This window comes from Marmota flaviventris, chromosome 3 (genome assembly GCF_047511675.1).
Source record: "Marmota flaviventris isolate mMarFla1 chromosome 3, mMarFla1.hap1, whole genome shotgun sequence".
NCBI lineage: Eukaryota > Metazoa > Chordata > Mammalia > Rodentia > Sciuridae > Marmota > Marmota flaviventris.
Window position 1 is genome coordinate 36,279,371 of NC_092500.1, and position 20,093 is coordinate 36,299,463.

At 34.1% G+C, this 20,093-nt stretch overlaps 1 protein-coding gene across 2 annotated transcripts in view; it reads right to left on the reverse strand.

The window, feature by feature from the left end:
• Tmtc2 (transmembrane O-mannosyltransferase targeting cadherins 2) overlaps positions 1 to 20,093 on the reverse strand; it is a 391,166-nt gene that overhangs the window by 112,454 nt on the left and 258,619 nt on the right. For both annotated transcript variants that reach the window (XM_027919857.2, XM_027919916.3), the window contains one exon: positions 12,984 to 13,105. In XM_027919857.2, the coding sequence (XP_027775658.2) occupies positions 12,984 to 13,105 (122 nt within the window). The remainder of the gene's footprint in view (positions 1 to 12,983; positions 13,106 to 20,093) is intronic.

Genomic DNA, 20,093 nt, shown 5'->3' on the forward strand with positions numbered 1-20,093 from the left:
GAAAAAATAAACAAAATTGACAGACCCTTAGCCATGCTAGTGAAGAGAAGAGAGAGAACTCAAATTACTAGCAAACGGGATGAAAAAGGCAATATCACAACAGACACTTCAGAAATACAGAAGATAATCAAAAACTATTTTGAATCCTTATACTCCAATAAATTAGAAGATAGTGAAGGCATAGATAAATTTCATAAGTCATATGATCTGCCCAGATTGAGTCAGGAGGATATAGAAAACCTAAACAGACCAATATCAATTGAGGAAATAGAAGAAACCATAAAAAGACTACCAACTAAGAAAAGCCCAGGACCGGATGGGTATACAGCAGAATTTTACAAAACCTTTAAAGAAGAACTAATACCAATACTTTTCAAGCTACTTTAGGAAATAGAAAAAGAGGGAGAACTTCCAAATTCATTCTATGAGGCCAACATCACCCTGATACCTAAACCAGACAAAGACACTTCAAAGAAAGAAAACTACAGACCAATATCTCTAATGAACCTAGATGCAAAAATCCTCAATAAAATTCTGGCGAATCGGATACAAAAACATATCAAAAAAATTGTACACCATGATCAAGTAGGATTCATCCCTGGGATGCAAGGCTGGTTCAATATACGGAAATCAATAAATGTTATTCACCACATCAATAGACTTAAAAATAAGAACCATATGATCATCTCGATAGATGCGGAAAAAGCATTCGACAAAGTACAGCATCCCTTTATGTTCAAAACTCTAGAAAAACTAGGGATAACAGGAATATACCTCAATATTGTAAAAGCAATCTATGCTAAGCCTCAGGCTAGCATCATTCTGAATGGAGAAAAACTGAAGGCATTCCCTCTAAAATCTGGAACAAGACAGGGATGCCCTCTCTCTCCACTTCTGTTCAACATAGTTCTCGAAACAGTGGCAAGAGCAATTAGACAGACGAAAGAAATTAAAGGAATAAAAATAGGAAAAGAAGAACTTAAATTATCACTATTTGCAGATGATATGATTCTATACCTAGCAGACCCAAAAGGGTCTACAAAGAAACTATTAGAGCTAATAAATGAATTCAGCAAAGTGGCAGGATATAAAATCAACACGCATAAATCAAAGGCATTCCTGTATATCAGCGACAAATCCTCTGAAATGGAAATGAGGACAACCACTCCATTCAAAATATCTTCAAAAAAAATAAAATACTTGGGAATCAACCTAACAAAAGAGGTGAAAGACTTATACAATGAAAACTACAGAACCTTAAAGAGAGAAATAGAAGAAGATCTTAGAAGATGGAAAAATATACCCTGTTCATGGATAGGCAGAACTAACATCATCAAAATGGCAATATTACCAAAAGTTCTCTATAGGTTTAATGCAATGCCAATCAAAATCCCAACGGCATTTCTTGTAGAAATAGAGAAAGCAATCATGAAATTCATATGGAAAAATAAAAGACCCAGAATAGCAAAAACAATGCTAAGCAGGAAGTGTGAATCAGGCGGTATAGCCATACCAGACTTCAAACTATACTACAGAGCAATAGTAACAAAAACAGCATGGTACTGGTACCAAAACAGGCGGGTGGACCAATGGTACAGAATAGAGGACACAGAAACCAATCCACAAAACTACAACTATCTTATATTTGATAAAGGGGCTAAAAGCATGCAATGGAGGAAGGATAGCATCTTCAACAAATGGTGCTGGGAAAACTGGAAATCCATATGCAACAAAATGAAACTGAATTCCTTTGTCTCACCATGCACAAAAGTTAATTCAAAATGGATCAAGGAGCTTGATATCAAATCAGAGACACGCCGTCTGATAGAAGAAAAAGTTGGCTACGATCTACAGTCTGTGGGGTCGGGCTCCAAATTCCTCAATAGGACACCAATAGCACAAAAGTTAATAACTAGAATCAACAAATGGGACTTACTCAAACTAAAAAGTTTTTTCTCAGCAAAAGAAACAATAAGAGAGGTAAATAGGGAGCCTACACCCTGGGAACAAATCTTTACTCCTCACACTTCAGATAGAGCCCTAATATCCAGAGTATACAAAGAACTCAAAAAATTAGACAATAAGAGAACAAACAACCCAATCAACAAATGGGCCAAGGACCTGAACAGACACTTCTCAGAGGAGGACATACAGTCAATCAACAAGTACATGAAAAAATGCTCAACATCTCTAGCTGTCAGAGAAATGCAAATGAAAACCACCCTAAGATACCATCTCACTCCAGTAAGATTGGCAGCCATTATGAAGTCAAACAACAACAAGTGCTGGCGAGGATGTGGGGAAAAGGGTACACTTGTACATTGCTGGTGGGACTGCAGATTGGTGCAGCCAATTTGGAAAGCAGTATGGAGATTTCTTGGAAAGCTGGGAATGGAGCCACCATTTGACCCAGCTATTCCCCTTCTTGGTCTATTCCCTAAAGACCTAAAAAGAGCATGCTACAGGGACACTGCTACATCGATGTTCATAGCAGCACAGTTCACAATATCAAGACTGTGGAACAAACCTAGATGCCCTTCAATAGACGAATGGATAAAAACAATGTGGCATTTATACACAATGGAGTATTACTCTGCATTAAAAAATGACAAAATCATAGAATTTGCAGGGAAATGGATGGCATTAGAGCAGATTATGCTAAGTGAAGCTAGCCAATCCCTAAAAAACAAATGCCAAATGTCTTCTTTGATATAAGGAGAGTAACTAAGATCAGAGTAGGGACGAAGAGCAGGAGAAGAAGATTAACATTTAACAGGGATGAGAGGTGGGAGGGAAAGGGAGAGAGAAGGGAAATTTCATGGTAATGGAAGGAGACCCTCAGGTTTATACAGTGGAGGGGGTAGAGAGAGAGGAGGGTAGGGGAGGGGAGAAGTGTGGAGGGGGGAGGGTCGAGGATGGGAAAGACAGCGGAGCACAACAGACACTAGTATGGCAATATGTAAATCAATGGATGTGTAACTGATGTGATTCTGCAATCTGTGTATGGGGTGAAGGTGGGAGTTCATAACCCACTTGAATCAAAGTGTGGAATATGATATGTCAAGAAATTTGTAATGTTTTGAACAACCCACAATAAAAAATTAAAAACAAAATATATATACAGCTTAAGGTTAGTGAGCTTCACCAGTATTCTGAAGGTGCTAAATACATCCGCGAACACATTAAAAAATTATCAACTGTTCGTTGAACTCATTTTTGGACTCATTCATATATATTTCTATTTTTAGGTTGATCTTTTCCTGAAACAAATAAGAGCTTTTTCTTTCAAAATATTGACCTTGATGGTATTTCTGATTTTCTAGAACTCTCCTCCTATCCTGTCTACTCATCAGAGAGGAAAGCAAAGAAACACACTCATTTTTACTAAATTTTTAGATATTTAAAACTGATTACTACTACTACTTAAGCAACAGCTCAGGTGTTCCTGCTCTAACTTTGTTGCCTACCAGATAATCAGGTAAAAAATAAGTGTATTTTACTGCTACGTATTTGTAGAATTTTTGTACTGTCTATGCCCTGACACCTTTCAGTTTGATATATTATAAAATTCCCTGAAGTGCATTTAGCAGAAGTTATTTCTCTCAGGATGGTAAGAAGTTCAACTTGAAAAAAAAATTGTTCTATAATAAATATACTAAATGGAGCCTTCAATGCAAAAAGGCTTTCAGAGATTTAATGGATGATATGCATACATATTTTAAGAAGAGAATACAATATGCAGCTCTTCCCATACTAATTTTACTACTGATTTTTTCCTCCCCAATACTCAGGAGTGAACCCAGGGTTTCACACAGGCTTGGCAAGCACTCTACCACTGAGCCACACTCCTCAACCCTTCATTACATTTTGAGACAGGGTCTGGATAAGTTGCCCAAGGTGTCCTCAAACTGGCAATCCTGCCTCAGCCTTCCCTGTAGTTGGAGTTACAGACATGTGCCACCTCATCTGGCCTGATTGTTTTAAAGTAACATCGAGGGCTGGGAATGAGTTCAGTGGTAGAACACTTGCCTCGCATCTTTGAGGTTACCCACAACACAACACTACACACACACACACACACACACGGAATATCTAAACACCTGAATCTCAATGTTCTGTTGAATATATGTTAGGAATGTATTTTGTACATTTGGAGAATAATGCTTTAATAGAAACTACCAATGCAATAATAGAAGACATAAAATCTTTTTAGTATTCTTGATTTCTTAATCCCTCATTTTATTCTTTATTCTATTTTGGCGGGGGCAGTGTGGGGCTAGAATTGAACCAGTATGTCATACATGCGAGGCAAGAATTCTACCATCAAGCTACACCCTAGACCTTTTCAAACAACAATAACATAAATTTGACATGCTATAGTTTGAATATTGAATGTCCCCCAAAGATCACTATGTAAAGGTTTGGCCCCCACATTGGCAGTATTGGGAGATGCTGCATACCTCTAAGTGGTGGGGCCTAGAGAGAAGGCCTTAGGTCACTAGGGATACTCCCTCAAAGGGGATGAAGGGAACCTAGTCTCTCAATCTCTATCTCTATTTCCTCTTGAAGATGTATCCTCTTGCTCTGAAGCACAATCCTGTCATGTTATGCCACTCTTACTGAGGCCTAATCCAAAAGAACTGGTGACCAATCTTAGAACTGAACATTCAGATCCCTGAGCCAAAATAAATTTCTCTTTACTTCATAGGTACCCCGAGTTAGATGTTTCATTAGTGCAGAACTGACTATTACAACATGTTACATTCTTGTTGAATCAGTGTTATATTTAAACTCAGAACAAATATATAGTTTCCTGTCACTGTAACAAAATACCTGGGGCAGGATACTTTAAAAAGAAAGGAGGTTTACTTAGCTCACAATGGTGGAGGCTGAAAGGCCAATCAGTATGTAATAAGTTCCAGAGAAGGCACCCTTGGCAGTATTATGACCCAAGAACAAGACATCACATGGCAAGACAAGAAGCCAGAGTACAGGCGGTGATCAGTCTTGCTGTTTTTTAACAACCCTTACACAGGAACTAACCAGGGTACCATGAGAACTACATTAATTCTCTGAGGGCAGTACCCTCCAATAACCTAATTACATCCCACTAACCCCCACATTTTAAAGCTACTACTGTTCTGACTAGATATCAATCCAAGATTGATACTGGGTACCAATCTTCCAACACAAGAACCTTTAGAAAACACACTTAAACTGTATCCAAACCATAGCACTTTTCAAACTCAGAACCATTCTTCATACACATAAAAAGAAAACAAAGAGGTAAGGGGGACTAGATGAAGATCCCTCTTCCACATAAGTGGAAATGGAGTGGAGAAGGTAATTACCACTTTTGGTGAATGTGGGAATGTGAATTCTAAACGGAAAAGAGGAAAACCAATCCCTACGGGCAAGCATCTTGAGTCAAAGCAACAGGTATCAACTTAATCTTATATATCTGCAGAGTTAATCTCTTTGAAGTATGCAAAGAAATCTCACAACATAAAACCAGGCTCCTGATAACTAATTTTCTGCTTACAGTAAGTAAATTTCAGATGCAGTCAGAAAGTCTTCTAGCTATTGCTCTTTCATCCCTCAAGATAACAAGTAGAACAAAATGCATGGTAGATAATATCTTCAAGGTTTATTTTTCAGAGACAAAAATGTCTCAGACTGATCAATTACATCTACACTACCTATTTCCCTATCATATGACATTATAATACATGGCTTTACATGATGGTCAGTGCGTACGTTAAAGTTTATGCCCCATGACTAATGTCAGACTGACCAAAGGATCCTATTTAGATGTGAGGCCTATCACCTATTGCTCTCTTCACTCTAAAGTAGCATTATTACCATGCACACTGAATTGCAGTGTACACTAAAGAATGTGTCTCATTCTGTCACTTTGACAAACAGCCTCAATTATGTCCTAGAAATGAGAATCCTGCAATTTTAAGCCTTTAAAAAAATTATCCTTTCCAATGTGAGAAGAAATAAATTACTAGGCAGGTGAGTGATCGGGTGCTCCAGCTCCAATTCAGTCTTCAACCAGTTACTAATGTTTACCAAGTGAAGGTCAAAGTAACTTCACTCCGGCAAGGGTGAAGTTCACTTGACCTTCCAAGAACCTATCCCCACCCCTTTCAGTTTTCAATATCACAATGTCTCCTTCAAACCTTAAAATCTGAGGCAATCTATACATACCACATGTGAATTAAAAATTCACTGTTAAACTTCACTTAGTATTTTTTGTTACTTCACACATACAGATACTTAAATCCTTCCACCAATAGCTATGCTACAATTCTTTTCATTTAAAGACATGCATGGAAAATGCCTTCCCATTCAGGAACTATATTAGAAGAAAATCTAAAAACTGAATGAATATTTCTTTTCAAAGCAAATGTTTAGGCATTTTGAAGTTAACCATACATGTGTAACAGTATAATAAACAAAAGGCTAGAGAGTAATTTAAATGGCATAACTTACATTTAAGGAAAAAGAAGGGGCAGTAGAACATATAGGCTTTGGACATAGACCTGGATTTACCTTGAGTGAGCCTCAGCTTCCTTATCCATAAAATGGGTATCTAGTTTGCAGATACCTTGCTAATCAGAGGAGTATGAGCTCATCTCTGAAGGTACTGTGATTGAGGACTAGTGAAGAGACAGGGCCAGGAGCCACCCTCTACTGTGCATGATATTTAACTCTTTAAAAGGTAAGAAAGCAACCTATGGGGATTTATGACAGAGATATATGGAGTGAATGGCAAGTTCACATGGTCCTAGAAGCTCAAGACTTTGAAAAACAAATGGTGCTGAGCCCAGAATTAACTGTGTTTGAAACAAATGTAATTTTAATAAATGTTAGGTTGTAATCTATAGCTCTGCAGGCCTCATGCTTCACGATACACAAGATCTAAGGCCTCTAAAGTAATAAAGGTAAACAATGAGAAATGACAAAAATCTGACAGGATGGTGAACATGTGCATGGCTGGGCTGCTCCTAAACCTCTTTATGAATCTGCAAAAATGACTGCTTTAATATTGTGGAACAGGTGCGGCATTCTTAATATACATTCATGTGAGTGTAGGTACATACAGATGGTCCCTGACTTACAATGGTTTCGCTTATTTTTCTACTTTGCAATGGTGTTAAAGCAATATGCATTCATACTTGGAATTTTGAATTTTGATCTTTTCCTGGGCTAAGACAACATACAGTATGATACTGTCTTGAAACTGGGCAGCAAGACACAGTTCCCAGTCTGCTCTGCGATCGTAAGACAAAACAACTTTTAGTCTACAGTATACTGAGTTGCTAAGATAGGATGTTGGGTATTTTAGGTGTATTAAGTTCATTTTTCATTTAATAATATTTTCAACTTATGATGGGTTTGCTGCAAAATAATCGCATGCTATGTAGCAGAGCACATATCCACCCATATCCAGATGCTACAGGAAAAAAAGGCAGTCTCTATTTGTAAAAGAGTTGGCCCAACCATGTGTGAGAAGACATTTGTTTTTAAAATATACACTGGTTGTACCACTTTCCCTAAGAGTGAACATATGCTTAAACCAGGAAACTGTTTTCTTTTTAAAAAAATATCTTTATTTTTATGTATTTATTTTTTATGTGGTACTGAGGATCGAATCCAGGGCTTTATGCATGAGAGGCAAGCGCTCTACCACTGAGCCAAAACCCCAGCCCAGGAAACTGTTTTAACAAGGAGAGATACTCAGTTTTTCTACTGCCTCATAGATTATTAGAAATTATCAAGTTAGGAAAATAAAGATACAAAAGCAGAGTTTAACTCATTCAAATATTTTCATGCTTTGTTACATGATAATATTATATACTTAAAAGAATTAAGGACAGGAAGTCATTTAGTCAAGTATCACAGTGTATCAATGATACTTTAAGAAATAAAGAACTATAAACTAGAAAAAAGAAACATGTCTACAAAACGATGTATGATCCCATGCTTATAATAAGATAAGAAAATACCCTATTGGTCTTTGCATTATAAGACAGCTGAGACATAGTTTGGAGACAGCAGATACGTATCCAATGCAGGTTTTTGTAAAGCTAATATTATTTGAGTTCTCCAAGAATCACATTCTATTTAAGAGGCATGTCAATTCTCCAGCTATCTCTCCCCAAAAACTTGGATATCAGAATTTTCAAGGGATCATGAGGGCTTGAGCTGGCTGGCTATTTAAACTGCATCAAATAAAAACTACAGACCAAATACAAAAGTTAACCAACCAAGCCAACAAAATAACAAAAATAAAATGTGGGCAATTTTAAAAAGCAGTATAATATCATTTACAAATAAATAAAAAGCAAATATTTCTTTTCGAACACTGCAACACATTTATTTACATACAAAATAGCCATAATTTTTTTCATGCAGATTTTAATGTCAAAGAATTTGAGCATTTAAAAAAATTTTTTTTTCTGAGACTATCTGGCAAAAGAAAAATATCTCTAATGATAACTTCTGACGTACAAAAGGGAGAATACATTTCTGGGATATTTTAGAGAGATTTGGATTCCTGTCACTTAGTGGCATAATGATTTAGAGTTTTTATAAGATTGATACTAGATAAAAAAATATCTTGAATTGATGAAGGGAGTCCTAAAAAATGAACCATCAGACTCACTATTCGTCAGAGTAAAAATAATATAGCAATAACTATATGATTTCTAAAATAGTAAGTAATAAAGTTTAGATAAGGCAACTCCGCATAAAACTTAGCTGAATATTGCACTAGAGTTAAACTTCCTTCTTTATTTCATCTATTTCAGTAGCAATGGAAAGTGTGATATTATGTCTTTGCTCCTCGAAGAATTAATTTTGCAACTTGGCTATATGCATAATAATCAGTGAATAAGAACTATAGGGAAAATTACCTTTTGTTCTCCTCTCTCTCCAATCTAAACATGGCTGTACAGTGATTACAATAAAACACATATAGCAACCTCAATGTTGGTCAACCAGCATAATTGAAAAAACGTAGCTCTGAACAAAACCAAATTAGAAACAACAACAACTCAACTCTAAATAGTAATAATAAAAGATCAATAGGAACAGACAGCTCTGTCCTTTCAGATACACTGACACCATTTTAGCCTACGGCATGGGGTTTTTCTGTGGAACCTCAAGTACTTTCACAACTGGAGTTTTATGTAGCCCAATTAACTTTGGCTAGACACAGAAGTCTGGCTCACTGTTCCCATGCAGTAGCCAAAATAAAGGTTTTCTGTATCAAGAATCACTGTCGGAGTCTCCAATATCCTTCCTTCTCTCCTACTAACCTAAATCTGGAAAATAAGCTAACAGCCAAGTAGTTTTTATTACAATTTAAATCAATATTAATTTTATTGGCTCACAAAAGCTGCAAAATATTTGGCTTAAATAAACTCAACAGGAAAAAAAGACAAAAATTTCAAAAGCAAGCATGTGCACAAAGCTAGAGAAGTCACATGGCTTTAGAAACAACTAGAGAATTATCTGAAATATAATAATGGAAATGTTATTCCTTCCTTTCTTAATGCATGTCCAATTTTAAATTCATGGCATTAGCCCTAGGTAACAAAGTTCAAACAAGAAATAAATCACGATTTTAAGCACAGCAATTCCAACTCAGCTTGTGTTTAGTATTTTAATTGGACATGACATTGGTATGAAAGTTCCAAATAAATTAAAAGAGATGTCACTTGGGTCCAACTGTATTAGCATGGAGGCTACTAGTGACTTTAATGTAGAAGTATTGCCCAGGGGACCCTGGAAAATTTGTATTTGAAGTAAAATGTAGGATCTAAAAGTGACGATAGCCTAAAACCGAAGTCCTATGTTCATGACCTCTCACACCTAATTAAAAAAAAATGTGTTTAACCACACAAACTAAATTAGTATTTAAAGGCAAAGTCTAAAAATAAGTTTTAAAAAGGGGTAGGGGAGACATAGTGACTTATTTTTAAGAATCACCAATCAGTGCCATCAGGCATACCAAGGGGAAAAAAATTCCACACTTAAAATTATTTAATATAGATTGAAAATCAGTGACACATTCAGAAAACCTTGAGGTTGGATTTAATTCTATTTTTAAATTGTTGAGTAACTTTTGGGGACTGTTCCTCAAATCCTTGAAGCTCAGTTTCTTCATTTATAGAAAGGAGATAATATTTGCTAATAAAGGTTGTCAAGCTTCTGTGGAATAACATGTCAAGCACAGGAATTCAGGAGATGCACATCTCTTCTATGTCCCCTCCCCTTCAAGCATTTCTGAAGATGACTCTGTGTCTACTCTCTCAGTACATCACTCTCATCCATGCCTGGCATGGAGTGATAAATCTAAATAAATATGTCAAATAAATTAAGGAACTGAGGACGTCAGACTAGGGATAAACAAGTATTTTAAAAAGCCTTGTACCTAACTCTTCAACAACTTAAAAAGACAAGACAGTGAAATGCCACATACTAAAGAAATAAAACGATCAGTAAAGACTTATTCCCTGTCCCATGCCCAGTGTCAAAAGACAGACACAGATTTATGTGTGCTATTCAATTTGGAAGTGCTAATGTTGATGATACTCAGAGCAATGTGAAAGGAACTTCAGAGAAGGGGAAAATATATATATATAACTGCTTGAGAGAGACAGGCAAGACTTCACAGAGGAAATAAAATTTCAACAGGCAGAGAAAGGAAAAGGACATTTTTGGCAGAGGAATAAAAAAAAGGATATGATCTATAGAATGTTCTAAGGCATTCTGGGAAACCCAAATCCCTTTGAACTTTTCTAAATACTATAAATATTACATGAATTCTTACAGAAAAAACTTATAAAAAAGTATATTGAGTGAATCATTCCACTGACTATAATAAAAGTACTAATAATCATTTTTCTCTAATTTGTCTAATAAAAAATATAATTCTTATATAAAAACCCTACTCTACAGTACAAATTTACTATAGGTACAAGTCCATTTTACATAGTTTGCTTTTGGTTACTTTTGACCAAAGGGTAAAACGCACAACAATTCCATTTCTATTCTTCTTCTGTTAAGACTAGAAACCAATTCCATTTCATACTACATTTAAAACATCCAGAAGTCAAATGTGTGGCATTTTCCACCTTGTCAATTTCACGTTAGGTTAACGGCATATTACCAGGCTAAAAAATCCATAATTAGACACCCCCCCCCCCAAAAAAAAAATCCACTGGGATCAGGAATTTGCCAAATCTTTAATTTACAAAGAAACTATTAAAGATGGTTGTGGGGTTTTGGCCTTGTTAGTTTAAGCCATTCCATAATGGGGTTTGTATTTCATTTAATCAGCAATTTGGAAACTTTAAAACTCTTAGAGGGGGGAAAAATTAAAAATTTGGATTGTAATACATGAGTCTTTCCTTCTCTTCCATATGTTTCTGTAAAGTAAAACTTTTAAATCTTGTGTATTTTTTTAAAAAACTTCTAAAAAGAAGAAAGCAGCCTTTAAATTTATACTTTTGGTATAGGAAACTTAAAATATTCGGCCTTGAAAAAAAAAAAAACACATGGTTTCTATATCCAGTACCATGGTCTAGGCATATTCAGAATTAGAATTATGTATATTAATCCTTCAATTTTTTTCATTTCCAACATTTTTTGGGGGGGGGTTGAATCCAGAAATCTGTAACTTATAGTTATTTTTGAAGGTGACCATTTAGCAATTTAATTAAAAATATTCCCATTTTCATTCCAAAACAAAAGCTTAGATAGTAGGAGAAACAAAAAGTATAGGAATTCTTTTCTTACATAAAATTGTGTGAAACATTATCCCATCAGGATGGGTACCAGGAATGATTTTCATAAGGTACAACAATTATTTTTGTAAGTGATTAAACAAGATATATTAGGATGTTCTAAACAGAAACAGCAATTTGTACCTTTCAAATCTGAGTTATGATCTCCTATTCTTCTTCTGTTCCTTCTGGGACTTCCACAGTGATTTCTTTCACAATGTCTTTTTTCATACTTTTTATTTCCTATTTTTTTCTGTTTATGTTATCATATTTTTATTTCTAAAAGCTCTTTCTTTCTTTTTTGGTATTTGTATTTTTTCAGAGCATCCTGCTTAACGATATGCTATGGCACCATCTCTAAAAGGTTTCTTCAAGTTAGCTTCACCGAATAATTTGTTTTAGTTCCTATCTTTGAATTCACTTTGGATTCACCTTCCTGACCATTTGCTCTCTGTTTATCTAATATGCAAATTTTTATTAACACTGGAGAGATCAGGTGAATACAGATATTAGGAATAAACTCTAATTCTACTACTTAGCTGTGTGAGTTTAGAAAGCTTAATTTTTTTAACCATCCCCTATTGTGTAAAATAAAGACATGAAAATTACTTTTAAATACATAAAATTATTTTTATGTATCTCACCAGTTTTGTATCTCACAATGGTAGAATATCATCAATTTCTTACGCGCTTCATCTAACACCAGTTTCACAAAACTGTGCCCTTAGGGAGTGTTTGTCACAGTGGGTGGCCAACTGGTATCCTCCACTTGTCTTATAGAAGATTTTATTAGATGGAATTCCAACACTTATGAAGTTTTATATGATGATGGTCATTTGAAATAATCAGATTTAGCTCTAATTACAACCAATTTAGGGCTAAGGTTGGTTTGTAGAACATAATATTTATGCATATATTGCGGTTAGGACACAGTCATTATGTCATCACATATATGGAGTTCTCCATTTAGTTTTTTTTTCCATTAAATCACATGTCAGATCTTATCTAGGCCAAATACTGGATAATAAATATTCTATAATTTCCGTACAGGGTTCTAATAATATCACTGTCATTAAGTCCTCACCTGTGTTAACAGGTTCAGAATCACTACCTCAAAAGGTATCTATCCAGATACACATGGGGAAAACCAACTTGTAAAGAGTGAGGAAGGTAGTTACTCACTGTTAGAGCTAGCAGTTTCCCATAGGTGAGATGGGCAGGGATGTGGTCAGTCTTGGATTTCAGTGATTCCATATACCAATACTCTGCTTCTGGGAGCTTGCTTAATCGCATGTATGCTTCACCTGGAAAAAAAATTCTGAAGATCAAACTGAGGTTGCAGGTTCTAGTGAGCTACTGAACAGCAGGATGACTACAGATAACGTCTCAATAAATGAGAAAAAAGGAAATTGAATGTTTTAAAAATAAATAAATAATAAATGTTCGAGGAGTGAGATATGTTTACTCTGATTTCAACATTATATGATGCAGCACACATGGTAGCACATAAATATGTATAATCTTAAGGTTGCTTATATATCAGTTAAAATAAATTTAAATTTATAATGAAAGTTATAAATTCAAAAAAAAAATGGACACTAGGCTTTTCAACAACATTTGCAATATCACCACCACCAACACCACCACCATCATTATCATGTTTACATTCCATGGGATTTCAGATACTATGGCAAGTACTTTCATTCATTTTCTCATTTGATTTCCAAATAAGTCATTATGACTTTCATTTAATAAATGAAAAACTTTGTGATTGGACTATGAAGTGAAATAGCTATTGCTAAAAATTTGGTTAAGTAGTACAGCTTTGATTTTTAACCTAGTGACATCTGATTCTTTTACTTTCTTTTTTTTTTTTTTTTTGGTTTACTTTCTTTTTATTTTTTTATTGGTTTTATTTTTTAAATACACGACAGTGGAATGCATCACAATTCATTTTTTTTAAACATCAGAAATTTATTAGTTGCTCAAAACATTACATTGATCTTGACATATCATATATCATATATTGTTTCAAATGGGGTATGAATTCTTATTATTCCCACGTGTACAGATTTCAGGATCACATTGGTTATACTGCCATGTTTATACATACTGCCATACTAGTGTCTGATTCTTAAGCACAGGTCCTTTGTCACTATTTGTTTTTTGAGACACAAGTTGGTTCTTCCTTCTGTACATTTATTCTTTTTTGTTCACATTCATTCATTCGTTCATTCTTTTGGAAGTTCAAGTATTTACTGAATAGCTACTAAGTAGAGAACCCTACATAGGGACCTCAGGAAAGAGTTGTGACATCCTACCCTCCAAGGTAATATGACGATGTTAAGAAAGGTTGAAAATGTTTTGGAATTAAACAATGGTGTTAAGTTTCAACTTTTTTTCAGAATAATTTGCATATGTAAATAATGTCAATATACAAAAATTATAATATTACAATAATTTTTATAGACTCGTAGATAATTATTATATCAATATGTAAATAAAATTTACCAGTTTCATTTGGAAAATCCAGTGAATGTGTGACAATTAAGCATGCTCAGCTTTAATCCTGTGCAAAGCTACTCTGGGGACTTGCAGTCATTGGTTATTACTTTCAAGTTATACAAATTTTAGCTACAAAACTTATTAGCATTTCAATAACAACCAAGCAGGAAAAAATATGGAGGTAAAGCCAAAAGAGTACCAGCTGATTGGTTATTGTCATTACCCTTTCCCTCTTAATAGAGTAAGGAGGGATATTCAACCTATAGAAAAAAGTTATATTTTAATGTGACTAGTATATTTAAGTTAAATATTGTAGTTTAATAAACATTACAAATGTAGATGCTATTCAGTTTCTGACACCAGGAAATAGCTTAGTAACATATTATTTCCCAGAGAGACCTTTGTAGCTTAACCAATCATAATCATTATAGTCTTTTCCACTAGAAGCACAGAATCCTTTTCTAATGTATTACCCACATTGGCTGTCACTTTTTTGCTTCAAAGAAAAACTCTCTACCTTTTGAAAAGTCACATTTTTTTTTATTAGCACAGTAACTGTCAGTACAAATATGTCTGATCAATTAAATTAGTTTGAGTCTCCTGACCTTTTAAATGCCCTATGCTTGGCTGGTTAGTTAAAAAGAAAAAAGAGAAAAGAAAGAAAAGAGAAAAATAAAGAAAAAAATTGATGACAAATAATGTATAATATGAACAAGAATGTATGTATCTACTCAAACATATATATTTGTATTTATTTCTCAGAACAGTCTGTAAACTACACCATCATAAAAAAGAGAGGTGAAAACATGTTTGTTTGTCCCCCGCCCCACACAAAGTACAAAACATGCGTACATTAACAGATAAAATGCATGTTTAGGATAAGATGCAAAAAAACAGGGAAGTAAAGACCAAAGAATAGGAAAGAATATACACACACACACAAAAAAAATGCTTTTAGTTATTAGAATGAGTTTGGGAATGGATTTTTTTTTTTTTTTTTTAGTTTTCCAAAATTTCTGTAATAATTTTCTTGTTTATACTTTAATACCTCTATAAAAACTGATATATTATCAGATAGATTTTGGGGGGGTATTGAACAAATGTTTCCAGGTAAATAATTTTTCTTAGGAGAAGTGAGGTATTTTTTCATACAAAAATAATACTAGATATGGTTTATACCACAGAAAAAATGCAAGCCCTAAGACACAAACATTAAGAGGTTTAAAATGATTAATGGGGGCTGGGGCTGGGGCTCAGTGGTAGAGCACTTGCCTCTCATGTGTGAGGCCCTGGGTTCGATCCTCAGCACCACATAAATAAAATAAAAAGGTATTGTGTCCACCTACAACTAAAAAAATAAAAATAAAAAAAAAATGATTAATGACTAAGTTTGCCTAAACCTGTATCTATAAAAAACAGATCACAAGATATAAGGCAGATGATCCCGCATCAGGGGTTCTATTTGTAATCAACATGAAATTCTACTTCTAATTCGCCTGTCCAAGTGTTCACAGAACAGTTTTTAAAGTTGTACAGCTACCACATTTAATGTGGCTTCCACTTCTTATTTATAAAAAAAAAGTAACTTATTTTTAGAATAATAACAGTAGGACCTCTGTACAGAAAAAGAATATACAATAAGCCCAAATTCAGAGTGCTCTTGAGATTCAAACTTTCATTACATTTACTAAGGTCTAAAATTCATTTCAGAATATAGGACTGCTTTTTACCCATGTCAGAAATCTATCATTATTGAAACCTATTTTGAAAGAAAATATTAATTTACTAAATAATCAGTGGATGGTCCATTTCCTTCAGTAAGCACTCATAATTTGTAAGGTTTGTGAGATAGGGAAATATTAAAGGGCTACAAATATGTAATGTAACCATGCATCTTGGCAAGCATATGAAAACTGATAAATAACCAGTTTCTTTAGATACCATTCATTCTAACTTGGAAAAACTTCATGTAATCATTCATTGTATCTTAATAGCAAATGATTACAGTAGTAGTTCTACATTAAGTGTGAACTATGAATTGGAGTACCGAGTTACAAGTGGCAATGTCCTACTTACATGTATCCACTCTTCCTATTCTACACATATGGACATGCAGAACTTGTTCTCTCAGCCTCATTAGCAGCTTTAACACATTACTCCATCATCCCACTAATCAACTGTTCATAGTGTAATGTGAAACCTATTTTCAAACTCTGTATTAGTTGCTTTATATATGCATCTCACTGGTTATTAAGAAATGTCATTATCTGGATTTTAGAGATGAAAAAGATGATCAGCAGAGTGACTATGTAACAAAAAATCATAAACATACTAAGTGGTAAAGCGGCAATTTAAATCCAGGACAACCTGTCCTCAACACATTGCTTTAACTAGATGGTGGAGGATAATCACAAATAGTCCAACTTCTCAGCTCAGGTGAAAATGATACTCTTACTCATAGAAAATCGTTTTCTAGCTGAAATACATTGGCCATCAAGATTCATTTCACTCTGCCTTGGGCTTATCTATTGAATTAAAAGAATAAGGAAGAGCAATAGTAATCCAGGGCTGACCTTTAAAAATGCTTCCTACACATATGTTATTCAATTCTTAAGAGGAAAATATGTGGAATATAAGACATAAATTGTTTTTATGGGTAATCTGCACACACGTGCACACAGATGTCCATAAATACGAAAATAAAATCAAGATACAAAACCTGAAATGCAAAAAAATAAATCAGGGATAAATGGATGTGTTAAAAAGGCAACCCATTAAAGATTTTAGCAACAAATAATACAAGAACAAGTACTTGCTATGTTGCTAGCACCGGCAAGATAGAACTTCACATTTCTCATTTATAATCTACAATAATGACTAAGATATCCATTTTATGAAGGGAGAGGAAGGTTATAGAATGAGGAGTGACTTGCACAGGGACAATAATGCCATCCTAAAAGGACCAAATGGCTCTAAAGCCATGATGTTATCCTATTGTGTCAAGCTGCCTGACACATGCTTATTATTTATTGGCTATCTACAGACATCTTAAATATATTATCTTTCTATCTTTACATTATCCATATACTGTAATTAACATCAGTCTCATATTATAAATGAGGTAAATGTGACTCACTGAGCTTCACCGATTTGCTCAAAATCAAAAACAAGCAAATGCCAAATTCAGAATTCATATTAAGAGTTTTCTCTGGCACTTTCCACTACATCATGCTATACAAATGACGGCAAAAGTGCCATAAATGGATGTACTTTTAAAAGGGAGGTATATAATACGTCAAGCTTGATTGTATTATTAATATTGTAAAAACTCCCATAAAGGCAATAGCCACAGGAAAAGAAATTTCAGTAAATTCAACAAGGGAGAAAATAGTAAGAAAGATAGTTGGTCAGGAATAGGGTGGGGAAAAGAGGGTTAAGTTATCTTCTCTCGTACAGTAACTTTTTTTAAATTTACAATAACAGAAAAAATGTTTATAATACCCAGGGGCAAAGAAGCAATGATGACTATTTTTCCTTCCCATCCTGGAAAAAAAATGACATAATAGAGGTCCTTTCATAAGAATGAGAAGATTTGCTGTGCGATGATATAGCGATCAGGTTCATCACCCAGATTTATTTCCAATTCACTCACAGACAAAAGGGATTTGGATGTCTCTAGGCTGGCTTCAGGCAGATGTAAACCAGTTTCAGATGTAGAACAAATAATGTCACTCTTCCTCCCTAAAAAGCCCCATGTCAAATAACCCAGGCAAAGGCTAACTCCTCAAGGAAAAAATACTGGGTTATTGATGATGTAATAGTCTAGATCTCACTGTTTCTTATGTTTCAAATTACTGGACAGCTCCTACTTAGAGATAAAGAACAGAGCATGTATTCAGATATTAAAATTCAGTATAGATTTTGTTTTGTTAAACCTTTGTCATTACCTTTATCAAAAGTACCCCTTTCACAACTTCTAAAGTAATTGTTTAGAAATTAAAGAAACTGTTACAAATGCTTTTGTAAAAAACAATTCTTGTTACCTTTCCTACAAATTTAAGTGAACTGTCATGAATAATACATTAGTAGCAATAAAGATAATTATTTTCTTCATGGTACTTACAATTTAGTGAAAAAGAAAGAAATTTTCAGTGTATCCCAGATATAATTTTAGATGTACTCAAAACAATTTTCTAAATATTTATTACTCAGGAATTTCACTGAATCTGTGTAACTAGACCAAGTCTTGATTATTCCTTTTTATTATATTTATACTTGTCTTTTAATTATAAACATTTCACCTGCTTATTGTAGAAATTCTAAAAGATCACAATTTCATAAAAATTGAATAAATTATATCACCCATAGCTAGGCAATAACAAAATTTTTTGTTTCCCAAGAATTCTATTTACATTTTTTAAAAAATTACTTAGTAAAATATTTTGCCACCTTTAAGTACTTAAGTTTCTTCTCACACTCTGTTATTTTAAATAAGACTGTGAAAGATTTCCAAAATTTCATTTTTTCATTCAGGATCAGTATTTATTCATTTGTATATTCAAATTACCCTACCAAATTTTCATGTACCAGTTGTACCTACTTTATCAATTATAGTCTTTGTTGTATAACTTTTTAAAACACATCTTTTTATATAACCTTAGAATAAATATATATAATATATTTTAATATATATAATGCTAGAATTCTTGGACTGTTTTCTCTTCCTGTATTTCAACCTAAGTTCAGATGCCTTTGGGTCCAATGAGTCCTCAAAATACAATAGAGGGGCTGTGGACATAGCTCAGTTGGTAGAGTACTTGCCTCACATGCGCAAGGCCCTGGGTTCAATCCCAGCACCAACACACCCACAAACACACACACACACACACACAAAAAAAAAAAAAAAAAACAGAACAATACAATTGATAATCACATTATGTATCAACTTGTATTTAGATCTTACATTTTACAAAATTTCTTGTCTATCCGATAGGGATATGAATTCTCTTCTAATTACATAGTTTCGTTATTAAAATCAGCTATTTATTCCATATGAAATATTTTGCCTTATGGTAGGAGGCCAGATTCTAATTTTATTCTTATCTAGACATTTAATTATCCCAGATTAACTTTTATAAGGATTTCATTCCCTCATAAATATTAATCTCACATTTATTATCTACAAAAGCCTTATGTGAGTTTTGATCTGTTTCTAGGGCTTCTTTGTATTATTTGTCTGGTTTCCTGTTCTTATCTCTCTACAACATTGTTCTAATCGCTCTAACTTCTTTTTATATTTCAAAATCCAGTACAGCAAATCTCATCCATCATTCTTTAAATCTTCTTGGCTCTAGTTTCCTTTAATTCTATGAAGGAAACTTTAGAAACTTTTATTCAAGTATTTGATAACATTCCTTTTGGAATATGTATTGCTATTACATTAAAATCTATGAATATATTTGATAAAGGGAACTTTTACAAAATAGAGCTTCCCCATTGAAATTAGTATTCAATTCTTCATTTAGTCAAATGCCCCTCAGCCTTTTATCTACCGATAGGATCCACTCCAGCAATTATATTCGTCTGATTCCAACTAGACTATGACATACACAGAATCACACACAGAATTCTTCATCTCTTCCTGTCTTTTAACCTAAGTCCAGATGCCTTTGGCTCCAATGAGTTCTCAAAATACAATTGAGGGGCTGGTGACATAGCTCAGTTGGTAAAGTGCTTGCCTCACATGCGCAAGGCCCTGGGTTCAATCCCAGTACCAATACACACACA